We start from the raw sequence: 17,537 nt of genomic DNA on the forward strand, positions 1-17,537 counted from the left end.
CAGCTCAATGGAGGCTCATACAATGGCAGTATGAAATAAAAGGAGTTAATGAAAAATCGTATACATTTATGATTTGGAAGCTCCTTAAACTTCTGAAAATCTAGAAACATAATGAACTCACCGCCTTTTTTTTTTTTCCTATCCTGACTGCAGTTTATTTGTCTGGAAATGTGTACATATGCCTCACTGAAAGATATGGACGCCGAGAAGACTCTATATAAATTAACAGCCTTGAGAGACCAGAATTACAGAAGAGAAAAAACAAAAACAAAAAAAACAAAACAAAAACAGAACCAAACCTTGCATGGGCAAGTGGTGCTAATTTAGGATTGTAACAGGGATAACTGCCCAGAGTCATCCAAACAGAAGACAGATAAATTCAAAATATTTGCTGTATGCACTGGATAACTGTCCATAATCCATACACTGCCAGACAATTACTTTACGAAAGGATTGAATAAAGACTTGGTGAAAGGCAGCCCCCCATTCTGGGGGAGTGTGCAAACTTGGCAGACCTGCTAGGGAGGCTTAGGGGACAGCACCTTTCAAAAAACAAAACCTTAAAAACCCAAGTTGCTTAATTTTCATCCTCTCTTTAGCAAAACTGTTTTTCTTTTTTAGGATTTACATTTTATTTTCAAGGTTCATTATTTAATGACTTATTTTATCCTTGTGTTTACATAAGGAAAGGAAACACACCATCACCCTAAAGGATCACAGTTTTTAAACGGCAAACATTATTTTCCCTAATGAAACACACACAAGCTTTACTGGAGAAGATAATGCTACTTAAGCATCGATAAACCTCTTTTTTAATAAATGACATTTTTTTCCCTGGCAGTTTCACATTCAGGAACAAATCCCAAGTTAATAGTATATGATAACTACATTTTCATTTTTGAGCTGTTGATCCTTTTCAGAAGTCATCTCTATAACTGAAAAATTAAAACATGATTATAGCCTCATGACTGAAAAAGTAGTATGACGAAGAGTCCTTTCCAGTGGTGTACAGGTTCAAGTTTTAGCCAGCAATAGTATTTAACCGGGAGAGCATACTGAATATTTAAAGATGTAGTGTAATAGAAACACTTGTTTAACATGTAGACTGAAGTGTTCAACGTCACATTTACAAAGCTAAATAATTTAGTAGCTCTTGAAATAAAAATTTTTATAGCTTTTATTTCTACTGGAAAAGTTATTCATTAGATGTATGCCACCCCATTAGGCTGACTTCCAAAAGGAATGAATACAGGTCCACTTGTAAAACGTGTCCATTAAAATTCCTTTTTGGTGGATTAGGGCTTAACTCTTAGATATTTATCCCTATTCACTTTAATGCTGCCAAAGACCAGTACCTGCCGTTCAGGAATTTGCTGTTTAGCCTGTCCGTAGTTTCCTAAAGATGGGAGATTATGTAGATTACTACTTAAAAAATCTATTTTTCTAAGTGTGAAAAAATTTAAGATGCTCTACTGGTCCTATGAATTTTTATTTCAATGTGTTAATTATCTCTATAGCATAACAGACCCCTCACAGGTTTCTGGAAATCTCAGTCTGGTTCAACCCAACGTGAAGACTCCTGATACCTATTTTTTATGCCCAACATCTTGTAAATACTGAAAACAAAAAATGGCTGAACTGTATCACGAAAGCCTAACCAGTGATTGAACATGGTCAGTTTTAAAGCTCTGAATAGTAGTTGTGTCTGAAGACTGATTAAGGCATTAAGAAGCTTGATACATAAGATCATATTCACATCAATGGATTCTCCTAAATTAAGCCCAATTTTAGAATATGCTAATATTAAATGTCTATTCATGTGTATTATAAAGAGCCATTCAATAAATTAAAGAAATTCCCCTGAACCACCACTCCCACTCACCCCCTCCACCTTTGAGCCTGTTGCAGTTTCAATTTTCCTTCTGAGCCAAAGCTTCCCAGCTTTTGGCCAAAGAGAAATTCCATTTCTATTACAGTACATGTAGAAACACTAATTACAACCTTAGGTAAATGATATAGGACAAAAATGCCTCTGCTGAATTCCTCCGAGTAGCCAGCCTTAATGTCTGGTCAATTTTGCGACTAAAACTCACATTGATTTTAAGTAGTTCTCCCGCCACCCACCTTGTTTATTCCAGCCATCAGCTAAGGGAAGATGAATAACCATGACAGGTTATGAAGATTTTGACACAGAGAATTACTTTCGTGTGTAGTATTTTAAGCTCCTGAATTTGTCACCTGAGGCTCTGGACCTTCAGTCCTGTTTTTGTACAGAAATATGTGACAAGAGTGCGCCATACCTGCTAGCCACCTTGTTTCCCTCCCTCGTTGCAATGCTTTTTGATGGTGGTTCATTTTAAAAATTTGTTGGATAACTTGGTCTAGAGTTAACCTTAGCTTGCCCATAAACCAGAGCGGCTAAAAGGTAACATTGAAGTCTTAAATGTGTTTCCAGGCAGTGTTTATTAAATGGCAAAAAATATCCGACTTCAGCATGTAATTGACTCGTAAAATGGCTGAACCAAACCATTTAGGCCCCATTTTCCATTTATGTTCTTTGTAGTGGGATTATGAATGTCATTTATAGTGATACTAGAAGTCTAGATTTCTAGAAATACAACTTAAGATGCTTTACTTCTTTGTAGAAGAAATTTAAGTAGCACTGGAATGAACAAATGCCTTAAATTCAGAGGAGTCCACTTTTTAGAATGAAGCAGAATGGTCATTTCGCCCCAGCCTAACTTCGTGAGAGCTCTGTGTTCTCCTGTGCACTTTCCTCTTCCAATGTTTCAAGTTTTTTCTTAGGAACTGGCACAGCAAAGTGCAACTTATAGATGGTTTAATAACTGGTTAATTCTTTCTTCTCCCAGTGGAAAAGCAATGACCACAAAAACAACTGCTCGTTTATATGCTCTTAAACATGGACTTTTTTTTACACATTGTTATCCCTCAGATATATAACAAGTCGATGAACTTTTTTTTTTGCAGTTAATTTGGTCATGAGAATGTTTGAGTCTTTATCTCTTTTGCATTAATTCGATCTGTTCTAACCAACTTCTAGCTTATTTTTTTAAAAACTGCTGTACATCAAGTCCTTAAGATCAGTGATCCATTGGTTATTTAATTCTAAAGCATCTGACACTTTTGCCTTAACTATTTCAAAAATCACACACAGAAGACTATGTATTGACTCAGTAGTCAAAAGTTTAGTCCTGTTTTGCAGTTTACCCATCAGAGTTCTGTAATTAGTCATTTAAAATATACTATTTAAATCTAATTTTTACATTTTAAAAATTTTCTGTGGTTCTGGAAATGTTATTTTTCAGAATGTGAGATATATGTACAGTTATAATAATCTTGTGAGTTCAAGTCTGTTTTCTGATACCTTCTGTATATAGCATTGTAAAAAAAAAATTTTTGTATAATTTTGTGATAATGCAGCCCCAAAATATTTATTTAAAAAGTGTATGTTAATAGTAAATGAAAGCATTTTAAGGAACTGTCCACCTTCTTTGCATTTGTCATTCCGTTTTTACCCAACCCATCCTATCCCAGATGGCAAGAACCATCCACTGAAGCAGCACTCAACCCAAGACACCTGTATGATCATGCTTTCAAACTAAATTCACTTAAAAAGTAGGACTGAATGACTATTTTAAGCTGCCTCCACACTTTGGGCTGCCACTCTGTTTTCACGGTGGATAATCCTTGGGAAAAGGGAATAAAATCTAACTTTTTAGAATAAGGATGCTCTTCTCACTCAACACAGAGCAACACTGTAGCCCCAGTACGGACACTATCACCACGGGGTAAATGCTGATACTTGAAATAGCAGTGTGCAAACACGCCTCAAATGTTTTAACAGAATTTAGCTTTTCCTTAAACGGTCTTTCCACAGTCAAATAACACCCCAATGTTAAAACCACTTAATAAACTTACAAACTTGAAAAATTAGACACTTCAGATAGGCAATAAACTTCATATTATGAAAGCAATATATTCCAAGTTTCAAAGGTTTGACAAGTTTTGCAGAATATTTTCACCAGTAGATGGAAATTCCAGTCTTCTGCCAAGTAGGACAGTCATTCACTGAGTAAACAAAAAATTTTAATTAACTGCTTTATGTTCATACATACCCAGCTAAGGAGTATTTTCACACAATATTTGTTCTACAGATGTACAATATGTAAATACCAGATTTTTACAAAATTATATAAAAGCTACATAAAAGATAATAATGGCATGTATTTAAATTTATAGGCCATACTAAAGCTTTCTGAAACTCTCTTCCAATGATTTACATTACTGATGCCAAAAAAACAGATGTGAGATTTGTAAGCAGTGTATATACAGAAGGTAAATCTGATCTGGAGATCCCTAGGTGAACAAGCAATCACCGGTAAAACGGAATTTGGAAACATTTTCCAAGGACCCTGTATAATTGAAACAGGTGACAAAAATCAAAGTGATCATTTCCCCCAGATCTGTAGACTTACAAATCTAAGAAACCATTAGAAAGACTTTTAATTTTTACCTGGTTTGAGGTCGAATCCATTTCAAGGCATGTCGTGGCGGCACAGTAATGGTGGGATGATAAAACGTGCAGTCGGGTCTTGTACACTGAGTGTTGAACCTGCAGTGCTAAATGCAAACAACAATCTCAACATCTGCAAAGCTAACAGCAATAAAAACAGGGCAACATGAGAGAAACATTTAATGGGGCAAGAGATAAAGATATTTTCATACTAAAACCCTGACAAACGACCCCCCTCCAACACAAAATTCTAGTCAAAGATTTCAAAAGGAACCTCAGTATACAACACAAACTTCTAATCACCCTGCACACTGGCCCAACATCCCTTCCATCCATCGTACCGCGAATGCCCTCACGTACAGCCAGCTGCGGCTGGGGGAAGCGATGGCCAGAGCATGCACTCTGACCAACCAAACAGGAGGAGACATGTCAATCGTCAGCACACAGAAAATTAGAGCCATCAGCGGAAGTACTACTGGACTTCATCATCTCGGTTTCTGACACAAGGTGGGGGGAAAAACCCACCACAAAAAACCCACCCACATGCTTAGGGGTAGAGTGGAATGGAAACTAAGCAAAGGGAAACTTCCCGCCGAGAGCCTAGAATATTAACCTCTGTTTCAGACCTCTTCTCTTAAAGGGCCAGATGGGGGCTCATACAACTAAGAACCTCAACGTCTTAAAGACCATAATATTAACTCTAACAAAAACAGAGACTGGGGGGTAGGGGGCAGGAGAAGACCATGGACATACGAGATACTCAATTTGCTAGTGCTTTTACAGGCCTCAGAATTGAAAAGTTCCCACTAAATTGTTTTTGGGAAAATGAAAATTCTTACTTTTGGATGATAGAAGGGACATTCCATTTTCTTACAAGCAGGGAAATAACGGCACAGTTGACTACTAGAAGGTGATGCTGGTGTTGCAACTGCTGACAAAAATAAGACTGATCAAAATTTGGCAAAATAATTTGTAATGCAATCTACTGATGTTTTTATGAAAACCATTTTAAAAATATGAGAAGATTTATATGTTCATTAGATAAAATACTTCAGAATGATACCAAATAGGCACATTTGCTCTTTAAAGTCTGGTTAGGTTAACGGATTCTGGCATGATAATTTATAAAACTCTTACATTTTTTTTTCTTTAAAACAGTTTATAATCACAAAATATTTTCCATTTTTTACCTATTATAGTAGTACACAATGTCACTAACCTGGTTTTGGAGGCAATACTGGAATTCTTCTACTCATATGAGTGAAGGGACAATCTGGCTTAGTACATTTTGCATCATATTTACAATTTGGATGAACAAACAAACATTTTTCAGCAAATTTACAATTGGGGAAGGCTCTATAAAACAAAAACAGTTTTCACATTTATCCTTCTCAGTGCATGATTTTTTTTTTTTTTTTTTTTTTTTGTAGAGGCTCCTTACACTCTATCACTACTTGTTTTGAGAAACAGAACAGAAAAGAGGGAAACTCAATTTTTTCTTCAACTAAGCTCTATGTCCAACTTGGGGCTTGAAATCACAACCCAGAAATCAAGAATTGCATGCTCTACCGACTGAGCCAGACAGATGTCCCGGGAAGCTCAATTTTTAAATGAGGCCAGGCTTGGGGTGCCTGGGTGGCTCAGTCAGTTAAGCTTCTGCCTTTGGCTCAGTTCATGATCCCAGGGTCCTAGGATCAACCCCTGCATCAGGCTCCCTGCTCAGCGGGGAGTCTGCTTCTCCCTCTCCCTCTGCCTCTGCCCTTTCTCAAATGAATAAATAAAAAATAAAAAATAAAAAGTTAAAAAAAAAAATGAGGCCAGATTTCAAAAAAGGACACAGTAATCTATTCCGAAGTCTAAAGCAATAACAGATTTTCAACTCAAACCATGACCCTGAAAGACAAAAGGGATTTTTGTGTTAAGAATCATACCATTTCCTCTGTTAAGATCTATGTTTGCAATACTTTATGAAGTGAACTCAACCTACTGAGCATAATATACGTGGAACGCACTGCTCCAAAAAGACTCATTCTGTGGTCTCCCTCCATGTACATCCATATTATTCTCACACCCAAACTTCCTTAAAGGAGTCAAAACATGGAGTTTTGTTTTGTTTTTATCTAAAAGCCATTCTCAAAGGTCATGCCATCAAGTCCAAAATGTTGTGTCATTAACTGTAACTAATTTTGTCCCCAGTGCCTTGGAAGCTGTGGATATTGACATGAACACAATGCATTCAAACCAGCGCAGTTATAGAACTATCTCCTTAAATGTACAGAAGCCTTCTCTCATCTCCCTGCTCCCCTAAACACACACACACATACTACACATGGATGCTATTCTGGGAGGGCAATGGTGAAGTGTCACTGCATTCAGTTATACGAATCAACCTTGTCCACAGAAAAGAAAAACAGAGTAAGATCCAAGATCCAGAAATTAACCCAAAGATCAGAATCAGCCTGCTGCAGCTACTCACTTGCATGGTGAAACAGGATGATGGTAAGCACACTCATCCCCATTTTTACAGGCAGGCCAGTACTTGCAACGCTCCAGAAGTTTTTCTGGTTTCTGGACCACACTCAGTTCACTCATCTCAGCTAAAAAGGGGAAAAAAAATTAAAAGTATCTCATTAATTATGATCAATTCAGTACATGACACCTTTAATACATTTCCTTCAAAACCCAGTTTTAAAATCTTATGTTCTTCTATGTCACAATCATACAAAACAGTTCAATACTCTAGTTAACGGAGGTAAGAGTCTGCTAGAAAAGGTCACTGCAGTTCTCACTGTGAGAGGCAAACCAGAGAGAGATGCTGCAACTACAGCCAGAGTTCTCACCCTAAACTCCAATGCTCAATATTATTTCAGAGATGAATTAAAATATGAGAGAGCGAGAAAGTGAGAGAGAGGAAAGAATGTCCATAGGGAACCAATAAAATGAAATGAAAACTGCAAACACAAGGTGAAAAACAACATGAACCAGGGCACCTGGGTGGCTCAGTCAGTTAAGCATCCAACTTTGGCTCAGGTCATGATCTTGGGGTCCTGGAACCAAGCCTAGCAGGGAGTTGGCTTGAGGATTATTTCTCCCTCTTCATCTGCCCCTCCCCCTCCACATACTCTCTCAAATAAATCAAACTTAAAAAAACCAAAACAAACAAAGAATGTGAACAAATACGTTCAGACATTTTAAGTGATACATACACAGAAGTGTTCGCACTCATTGAGGTATACACAGTTTGTTGTTAAGTCCAGGTGGTAAACTCACATCAATATGAGGAAAAGGTTTTGCTTACAGTGGGTTACAATGGGCCATTACCTACAGCGACCCACTAGATCACCCATCAGTGAGCCTGGCTGGGTGTGAGATGATTGGTGACCGACAGCCTTGGTGAGGGGAAATAAAGGCGGTAAAAGCAACCAGGAGAGCAAGTGTATGCATCATCCATAGGGCTCACTGCCTGCTACTCCCTCGCGAGGTCATGTCCAATGATAATGTCAATTACTAGGGTATGGGAAAGTGGGCCCCATGTTGCCAGATTGTTTCCTGATTCAGAGAAAGCAAAAAACCATTTTATATGACATACAAAGTTTAAATCCAGACAACTAATGCCCATTTTAAAAATGTAAAAAAGCCAAATAAATTCACACCCAAAGGCGATAATGACCTGCCAACTTCTGGACCAAGACATCCCAGCTTAAAAAGAAAAAAAAAGAAAGAAAAAGAAAAAAAACAAGCATCATGGGTGTTAAAAATTAGGATTCACATTCCTAATGACAAAAGCAAATATCACGTCAACCACATTGCTCTAGTCCCCTTGCCTGAGATCAGGCAGTTCAAATTTGGCTCTGTAACTTAAGCTGAGCTAGAGACTTTGGACAAGTCTCACCTAGTACCTCAACTTCAGTTTCCTTATCAAAGCAAAAAGAAAATAATGTCTTCCTTAGAGTTTTATGATTGAATAAAAACAAAAATACAAAGTAGGCAACCAATCAAAACATAACAGGGCAGCAGCTGGTATTCTGAGAACTTACTGATCTAGTGACCCAACCTCAGTCTTCATCATAGGAAAACAAGGCACACAAATGCAGTCCTGGAGCCCAGACAGGAGGACCATCAAAGGGCTACTATAAAACTATGCCAGGGGCACCTGGGTGGCTCAGTCAGTTAAGTGTCTGCCTTCAGCTCATGTCATGATCCCAGGGTCCGGGGATCGAGCCCTGCATCAGGCTCCCTGCTTAGTGGGGAGTCTGCTTCTGCCTCTGCCCCTCCCCTCTGCTCATGCTCTCTCTCTCTCAAATAAATAAAATCTTGAAAATTAAAAAAAAAAAAAGAACACAACTATGTCTAATATATAGTTTTCTGTGCTACTTTTAAAATAGTAAATAGCTCCAGGATATAAAGGCATCCTTAGTCTCCAATAAAATCCTTGCATGCAGTTTTCTCCAGTTTTAAGTCTTTCTAATATCCTGCCTGCAGGAAATCTGTCTTACCCTCCTCCTAAAGAACATACTTTAGACTATGATATACACATGGAAACCCACGCCAAATGAAAGAAGTTAACAGAATACCCAAGAGCAGATTGGCTGGAAAATGAAGTAGTTAGATACTCATGGGCAGTATTGAAGAAGTTAAATACTTCATAAGGAAACATTATCTTCCTAATGGAAATGTTAGGTCATATATACAGAGGTCTTGATTCTGGTTTTCCCCCAACATTATAACCTCATAAGCCATTAAAACTTTTCCTGTTTAAATTTAAGATGAGGCAAATTCACTTTTTATTCCAAGCTATAAACCTGCGCTGTTATTTCACTGTTATTCAGTCTCTTGGGCCTCGCTTACGTTCTAACCACTACAAAGCTTCATTCTTGAGCAGCAGCTAAACGCTGAGAGTCCCAGATCAAAGCACTGGCACAGGAGGCTCCCCGCTCATCCGCCTGGCCTCCAGAAGGGCTAAGGCACTTGTGAAACCAAGACAAGTAGTCTAATGTGTTATTTACTGGGGGCACTCCAAGGACATATACACCAATAAAGCCTAATATGGACATCTACATTTAAACAAAGTAAGACCCTAACTTCTTCTCTCATGTGAGACAAAATATACAGGGTCAGAAATCTGTACTGCATAACTATGGTAATTCTTAACCACCTCGGTTACCATTTAAAATTTTTTCTTCCTTTTTATAGGGTCAGACTTTCAATTCCCTCCACCAACCAATACTAGGACATTAGGGGCACCTGGGTGGCTCAGTGGGTTAAGCCTCTGCCTTCGGCTCAGGTCATGATCACAGGGTCCTGGGATCGAGCCCCGAATTGAGCTCTCTGCTCATCGGGGAGCCTGTTTCCCCCCGCCCCCGCCTGCCTCTCTGCCTACTTGTGATCTGTCAAATAAATAAATAAATAACATCTTAAAAACAAAACAACAAAAAAAAAAAACTAGGACATTACATTATTAACTCAGCCTAAAAAGTATTCAGCTCAACAGCAGTATCTCCTCACTCACTCACGATCTCCCTCTAAAGGCTATTATATTTTTAGGAACTGAAAAAGGTACTGACTGCATCTTCACGTCTCTGCCAAGACTGACTTGGAAAAATACCGAAACGCATTACTGTTTTTTCTTTTGATACTATTCTTTTTTAAGTTTTAGTAATTGTCTCCCCTCCCAATGAAGGTGTTTTTCAACATTTTACAAGGTACAAGGAACGTGACTACCATTCTCTTGTCACAAATGAAAAGGTCCAGCAGTATGTGCACCTGACCGTAGGTCTGGGGAGAGAACAGCCAGTGGTAACGATCCATCTGCCTAAAAGCAGGCTGTGATCTGAGGAGTTCATCTCGTTCCTACTAAATACTATTACTTAATTTAAACACAAGGCTTTGCTAAACTTCCAAGCAGTATCTCGATAGATTAGGTGAGAAACTCCTTTTAAGGGAATTTCAAAGAGGTATAAACAGAATCAAAATGCAAATTCATTTTTCTGCCAATTATGAGAGACTATTACTGTTACAACAAAAGGAAAGTAACAAGTGTACTTTCTAAAGGGAAAAAGGAAGCAAGGTATGAAGGACGATGGCTGAGCCTTTCATAAGCACGGTTCCGAGTACTTTGGCTCTCAGGGCTGAAGCCGACCATAGCACAGGAGCCGGGAGCCCATACAGAACACACGCACGACAGTCTCACATGAACTCATTTTGTCTGAGAGAAGAAAAAAGGCCGCTACTGAATTATGAGTAAGAGCAAGGCCTCTACCCAGAATTCACCCCAGGTAGAGAGACCGGGCCCAGATTCCCTGCACAATGACAGCACCCTGGAAAGGGAAAATCTGAGCTCTCAACACACCATTTAGAAAGCTACCATCTGGGTCATCGAGCTGCCTGCCCGTCAAGTGCAAGTGCTGTGGGTGGAGGAGACCTCTGAGTCCCTTGTTTGAGGCTGCAGTTTGGTTTACAGGTTTCACTCCTTCAAAGCACATGTCCTCCTCTTGATCTGACATGTATCCTGGGGGGCTGGGGACACCATCCAGCGTCACTATAAACTTGGGACTTGCAGGTTTATCTGGTTGTACAAGATCTCTGCCAGACAGATAGAAAATACCATAGAATTAGGGAAACAAACACAAAACGCTGAGCCTCCTACAGTGCTCTTCAGCAGAACTATCGCTCCCTTACTTGGTGGTGGTCTCTTCAGTAGGAAAAAACCAAACACACAAACTCGGTAGGCCTTCCAGGTATGGCCGGCTTGGCTCCCGCCAACACACCATGGCGACTGCCAGTTGCTGTGGCGGCATCGCCAGCGACCCTCCAGGCTGCACTAAGGACAATCTCCCCTCCACCTGGATCTCCACAGGGTCACATGGAAATAAACTGGAAAATCAGCATCTATGCTCAGATCACATGGCCAGCAGTTCTGTATTTACACTGATTTTATTATCGGTACATCTGTTCCTTCATAGAATATTTAGTCCATCTTCTAAGGGAGGAATCACCCCAACCCAATCTGCTAATTCTCTACGCAGAGATTTCCTGATTTGATCACGTGACTTTTAAATTTCATTTCCTGAATGTGCTTAAAGGAAAGAATCTTATTTACAGAGCTAAATCATACATGGACTTCTTTGCAAGTTAACAGATTTCTGAACAAGAAAGAGGAACTGGATTTCTGAAAACTGAATTGGCTTACTATTTATTCATGGCCTAACAAATGACCCAATAAAAGCACTCTACACTGGGGGCAAGGATGGGGAGGAGGGAAGCTGGGAACAAATGGTTAACCTGCACTATCTAATCAACACAAAAAAGCTACACAAGAAAAAGAAACCATCTACCGTGTCTGCATAAGGTGTCCTGAAAGTACCCGAAGGGTATCTGCAGTCTTCATCCCCGACTCTTGGTTTGGTGCCACTACTATTTCCTCAGACAGCTTTGGCTTCTTCAGAATAAATGATCTTGTGTCTGCATGGACCATGGATTCCATGTCATAGTAATCTGAGCCAAAAAAATTGGCCATAAATGTTTACTTCTGAATATACCTTGCATCCCCAACATCACACACGTGAGAAGAACGTCAACCTTTTATATACTTTGTAATATTTTCAAAGGAAAAATCACAACAGTTCTACCCAGGAATAGCGCTGCAATTCTGTGCCAAACACCTTTTCAAGAAGTATTCCTTTCCTCATAACAGCCCATTACATAAGCTTTCTAATCAATACTCCCTGCCTACAGTACAGAACGATTTTTATGTGAGACATCTAATGGGATATGAACAATATAAACTTACTCTAAGTACAACAGTATCTTCTAAAATTATAAACAAAACCCCTCATATTCCCTCAAACCATGATACCGAGGCTGCTTAAAAATTTTTCTAAAAATTTTCTTTTGTTCATTTTGCACAGTACCACTGAGAGAGAACACGTTCTGATGAAAACAACTCATCAGGCATAATTTCTGCCTGGTTGTACCGAGAAGACTGTACTGGAAAGGAATTAAGATGAATGGGCATTTTTAAAAAATGCAGCAAGGCAAACAATGACCTTCAGGGCAAATAACCACAGTTCATGCCATCTATAATATGCTTCTTAACCCTATTTCATAAAATATGCCAAGAGCCCAGACTGGAGACAGATGACCTATCGATATGCCATCAATTGACAAGTTAATGAGTTGCACTTCTCTTAAGGTTAATAGGTAAATAAGAGATGAAAATCCACAGGATGTCCATTCATGTTCATTCAACTGAACAAATCCAAAACCTGAGAACTGAACACTGAGCTGGGTACAAAGAAGAAAAAAGTAGAAAGGTAGGTGTGCAAACAATTTCAAAACAGCACACCCTAAAAGCTAATCCTAAAAGAGTAAGTACAAGGTTTTGGCAAGAATACAGGAAACCACTCCAGCTGAGGAATCAAGACAAAGGCTACAGACGATGGACATTTGAAGGAGATGTTAAAGGAAATGAGCAGGAATAACCAGAGCGGGGAGCGAGGAGCCAGACAATAAACAGAGCGTTGCAGGCAAAGAAAACCGCATGGAAAAAGGCAAAGGCTTTCATGAGACACAAGGAATCTAAGACTGGCTGAGAAACGCAGTGTGGCTGAGGGCTGTGGGTGGGGTGGGGTGAGTGGCAGGGAAGGCTGAGGCATAAAGGATCTTGTATGTGTCAATGGCTTTGGATTCTGATCTAGAAGTGTTCAAGAATCATGAGAGGTTTCTAAGGAGAGAAATGATAGGATCAAGCTGGTTTTTAAAAGAACAAGTAGAATTAAGAATGGACTGTAGTCCGAGAACTCAATTAGCAGGCAGTTGCCCAGAAGAGACAGTGAGGCTCCAAATTAAGATTCTCAACTCTGTCCTCTTGGAACCCACACACAAGGGAGAGAAGACACACTGTACACACCTCAGCAGCACTGGCACCTCACAGCAGCTGCATGTCCAAGTCCCATCCCAGGAACGAGGCTGAGCTGCCATCCCCTGTGTGGGCCGGAGAGCATAAAGACACAGATGGAGGAGAGTGGTAGAAAAGAAAGTGGACACAGGAAACAGAGGACAGGAGAAAGAGCAGATTTAAAAGGGGGCAGGATAAATTTCAATTTTAGATTTATTTAGTCTGAAGTCTTTGTGGGGCTCTCAGATGTTTAGAAGTGGAAATAAGAGGAGAGAGAAATAAGAGAAGCACTGAAGGTAAAAGGAGTGTTCCATCAAAGCACATATATAGCACTGCCCGTCTCTCGAGGCACCTGAAAAGGATACTTCCCTCCTCTGACCAACATGCAACTCGCTGTTCTTCAGTGACTCTCAGAGGGCTCCCAGCTAGCAAAGGTAGACTCGACAATTTAGTCCAAGGATGCTGCCCTCCTTCTTACCATCCAGCCCTTTTTGAGGCAAAGCAGTTCTACCGTTTGTATCTTGGGAGAATATAAAAGAGATGAAAATAATGCTAAGGGTAGGACACAGGATAAAATGATCATTTTAAGCGTTAATAGAGGAGGAGAGGAGGTGATACAGGAGAATGACATGGAATTACAGAAGAGAGATCATGAAGTCCTGGAAGCCAAACAAAGACTTAAGAAAACATGGGAACGACATGTCATATGCTATAAAGTTTAGCAAAGTGGGCATTGAAAACAGCTTTTCATTCCACATAAGCCACTGGTCACCTCTACAAGATTTACGTTATCACCTGGGTCAAAGAGAAGCAGACAGATGTGAGATTACTGACATCTTCTGGGTACAGACCACAGGCTGAACCCATACATTTGGTTTCCTCCTAAAACCTCACTAAAATGTCAACAAAGGGTTAATTTATTGGAAGATAAACTCACAAAGAAAATAACTGTTTAAGAGGAGACATCCAGATTTTGAAAGTGAAAAACTAAGATCTTCAAAAGCCGAGTCTTAAGCCAATAATGAAGTAATCCAATGTGGATCCGAAGATTCTCCAAAGGCTGGGTAACCGGCAGCACAGGGGACGTTGGCAAAAGGGGGAAGTCAAGGCCGAAACAGGTGTGTTCAAGTGTCCATTCCAGAAGCAACTATGTCTTCTTAAACTCAGAATATGTTTTCTTCATTTCTGATCCCTATCACACCCATTCCCCAACCTATCTATATTCAAGTTTTTTGGAATAACTGGAGACATGCTTTCCCATTGGTCAATGTTGGAGAGGCCTACAAATGAAGCATCATGGTCTTTGACAGAATAGTGCTACAACAAAACAAGCTAAATGTATACTACTAAAATTTTTAAAAGCATTTAGATTTCCTGATAACCCTTTGACTATTTTCTCCCTTGGAGAAGAGTGGAGCTTAAGACTCCAGAAAAGGTCAAAACAGAGAATCTTTGGAATAAGGAATGCCAGCCACACAGAAAGAAGTACCATTTTGAAAACAGGGAGGGGCTCCTAAGCAAACATCACATGGTAACTGAAGTTGAAGTGCCTCCCCTAGCCCCTTTTCCTCACCTAGCTCCCAGAACACTGGCAGCCAATCCACTACTTTGAAAGATCTTTCTTTGGAGAAACGAACCACTCCAAGAGGAAAAGCCTAAAGACAGTAACCTCAGGGTGCCCCTGTATTAGACAAGAAAAATGACTTTCCACAGTAGAATCTATACTCAAATGTGAAGTCAAAAGCCCATCACCCAGACTAATGAACCCAGAATGCCAATCAGCTTTCCCACTCATAAATATAAGACAATCAAGGATCCTCAGACACCTGAGGAAAACCTATCACAAAAGATAGCAATTGAAACAAACAACTTGGAGAAAATAAGACTAAGAAGGGAAGGGAAAAAATACGCAAAAATATCTTTTAATATCCTCAGAGAAATAACAGAGCATTGCATACATATGAAACAAAGTCAGTATGTGAAAAATAAAAGGAATATGCAGAAACAAGAAGGCTCTCACAAATAAAAACCATCACAAGAGGTAAGCCAAGAATGCAGTCCCTCATAAGCCTCATAGAACTAGATGCTTCAAACTGTACATGCACCATGGAAAAAAAGAAAAGTTAAAGAAACAAAAAATGAATGTGCAAGTCCCAATGAAATGGATACAACATACACTGAGCTTAGCTGCCAAACATTTTGAAATACCCTAATGTGGGAAGCAGAATGGAATGTGGAGAGATGACAGGGCAAAATCAAGGATGGAGAGTATCTAACACTTTGACAGAAGAAAGGAGAAGCCAGGAGAGAGGCAAAGACTAAAACTACAGGAGTGTGGGGCTACTCCAGTATTCATCAACTGGGGAGGATCTGGTGTCTGGGTGGAAGGTAACCCTGAGAGAGGACAAGTTCCTCTTTCTGAGTCAGAGCTAGGTGGGGCAAGGGGTTATACCTACTGACTCTGGAGGCCTGATCAAAGGAGTAGAAGAGCCACAGGGAGGGGTCAAGGCACCAGAAATTCCAACAACGGGTAGGTATAGGGGATACAGAAAAAAAGAAGGTTTCCGAATTTAAGATTGCAGGTATCCAACGGCTCCCTTCATGTAGGCAGCGGACATTTACTGGGGACTGTACATGCATCTGGCAGAGGCTGGGCACTGGAGAATGGGGAGAATTCAGAGATAAATAAGGCAATCACCCCCTGTCCTGAAGTAGCCCCTGGCATATATGTCTAGGCTGGGCAAGGTGGGGGGGGCAGGTAAAAAATTAAGCTACAGGGGCTCTAAGAACAACAAGTTCTTGGTGTGGCCCTGGTAAGGAGATTCTAAAGTGAAGTAAGTGAGGATAAGGCTGAAGAGACAACAGGACAGTAAAGCAGGGCAAAACACTGAAAAAGTAGGGTAGAAAGGAGAGAGGGTAGGGATTTGAGTTGTCCCTAAAGCAGGGGAGTGACAGCCAGAAGATTCCAGAGACTCAGGTGAAACGGCACCAAAGCAAGAAAGTTTTGGAATGAGACGAAAAATACAAACACCATAAAACATGAAGAAAATGCAGATCTTGTTTCCTGGCCCTAAAATATTTGCACAATCTAAATATAGCATCTTAGGGCAGGATCTAAGATATACAAGATACATTAAATGAAGTGTAAGAAATGGAAACAGCAACTGAAAAATGCTAGATTACAATGAAAATTTAAGATTTTTACCAACCTTGACTGATCTGTAGAGTTTCTGCCATTACTGGGTCAATTTGCAGTCGGGATAACAACTGCCTCTGTTGAGTTCCTAGAATAACAGATTTTAAAACTTTACTAAACTTAAAAACAATCCCAGCATGTGTGTTTCCCAAATATGAAGCCTGAAATAATCTTTATGGGTTTTTAACTTAAAAATAATTTATTAGCTTCAACAATGCAATTTAATAATACTTATAGACCAAAGGTCTGTAAGAGAAAAACCTATACTCCGAGTTAAACCAAAAACTGCAATGCAGGGCATTCCTAGTTGTCCCTTTATCCAGAAGCTAGTATTCCTGGACTGGAGGTAAAGCCTGGGAATAAAGGTAAAAGGCTGGAAAATCCAGGAGGTGGTGCTGCGTGGACCCAGAGCTTGAGCCATAATTGACGGGTGACAGCCAAGTGCAATATCAAAATGAGAAAACTCTCCCTTCACCATCTGGCCGCGCACCATTACAACTCATCCCCAACCCTAGAATTGCAAAGCGAAACACAGCAGAGTTATCTGATCATAGAATTCCCGAAAGATAAAGCTTAGTCTATCTAAGCTTAGATAGACAAAGAAAATAATAAATAAGTATGACATTTAAAAGGTCTGGAGTCTAGGTCCTACATGAGCATGAAAACAATCATCTGGGTGGTTGAGTTGGTTATGCATCTGCCTTTGGCTTAGGTCATGATCCCAGCGTTCTAGGATCAAGCCCTATATTGGGCTCCCTGCTCAGCGGGGAGTCTGCTTCTCCCCCTGTGTTCTCTCACTCACTGTCAAATAAATAAGTAAAATCTTAAAAAGAAAATCATCTGAATCTCCTGTAAGAAAAGATATTCGCTAGAGTATTTATGATGTCTTTTAAAAGTCCGTAACTTCCTCA

At 39.8% G+C, this 17,537-nt stretch overlaps 2 protein-coding genes across 10 annotated transcripts in view; one reads left to right on the forward strand and one right to left on the reverse strand.

Moving 5' to 3' along the window:
* Nucleotides 1-2,368, forward strand: part of LOC111148777 (echinoderm microtubule associated protein like 5) — a 177,961-nt gene extending 175,593 nt beyond the window's left edge. For both annotated transcript variants that reach the window (XM_022505578.1, XM_022505577.1), the window contains one exon: nt 154-2,368. In XM_022505578.1, the coding sequence (XP_022361286.1) occupies nt 154-190 (37 nt within the window). In that variant the 3' untranslated portion in view covers nt 191-2,368. The remainder of the gene's footprint in view (nt 1-153) is intronic.
* An 816-nt stretch (nt 2,369-3,184) lies between these two features.
* Nucleotides 3,185-17,537, reverse strand: part of LOC111148778 (zinc finger CCCH-type containing 14) — a 51,137-nt gene continuing 36,784 nt past the window's right edge. Inside the window, exons 10-17 of one of the 8 annotated variants that reach the window (XM_022505582.1) lie at nt 16,640-16,714; nt 11,869-12,028; nt 10,884-11,116; nt 7,011-7,131; nt 5,754-5,890; nt 5,374-5,462; nt 4,535-4,641; nt 3,185-4,089 (exon numbers count right to left, since the gene is read on the reverse strand). In XM_022505582.1, the coding sequence (XP_022361290.1) occupies nt 4,083-4,089; nt 4,535-4,641; nt 5,374-5,462; nt 5,754-5,890; nt 7,011-7,131; nt 10,884-11,116; nt 11,869-12,028; nt 16,640-16,714 (929 nt within the window). In that variant the 3' untranslated portion in view covers nt 3,185-4,082. Of the gene's footprint in view, nt 4,090-4,259; nt 4,434-4,534; nt 4,642-5,373; nt 5,466-5,753; nt 5,891-7,010; nt 7,132-10,883; nt 11,117-11,868; nt 12,029-16,639; nt 16,715-17,537 lie in introns of those variants that run through there. The other 7 variants (XM_022505580.1, XM_022505579.1, XM_022505585.1 and 4 more) reach the window with 7 other exon arrangements.

Source organism: Enhydra lutris, unplaced genomic scaffold, assembly GCF_002288905.1.
Source record: "Enhydra lutris kenyoni isolate GAN:26980312 unplaced genomic scaffold, ASM228890v2 scaffoldscaffold20, whole genome shotgun sequence".
Lineage (NCBI taxonomy): Eukaryota > Metazoa > Chordata > Mammalia > Carnivora > Mustelidae > Enhydra > Enhydra lutris.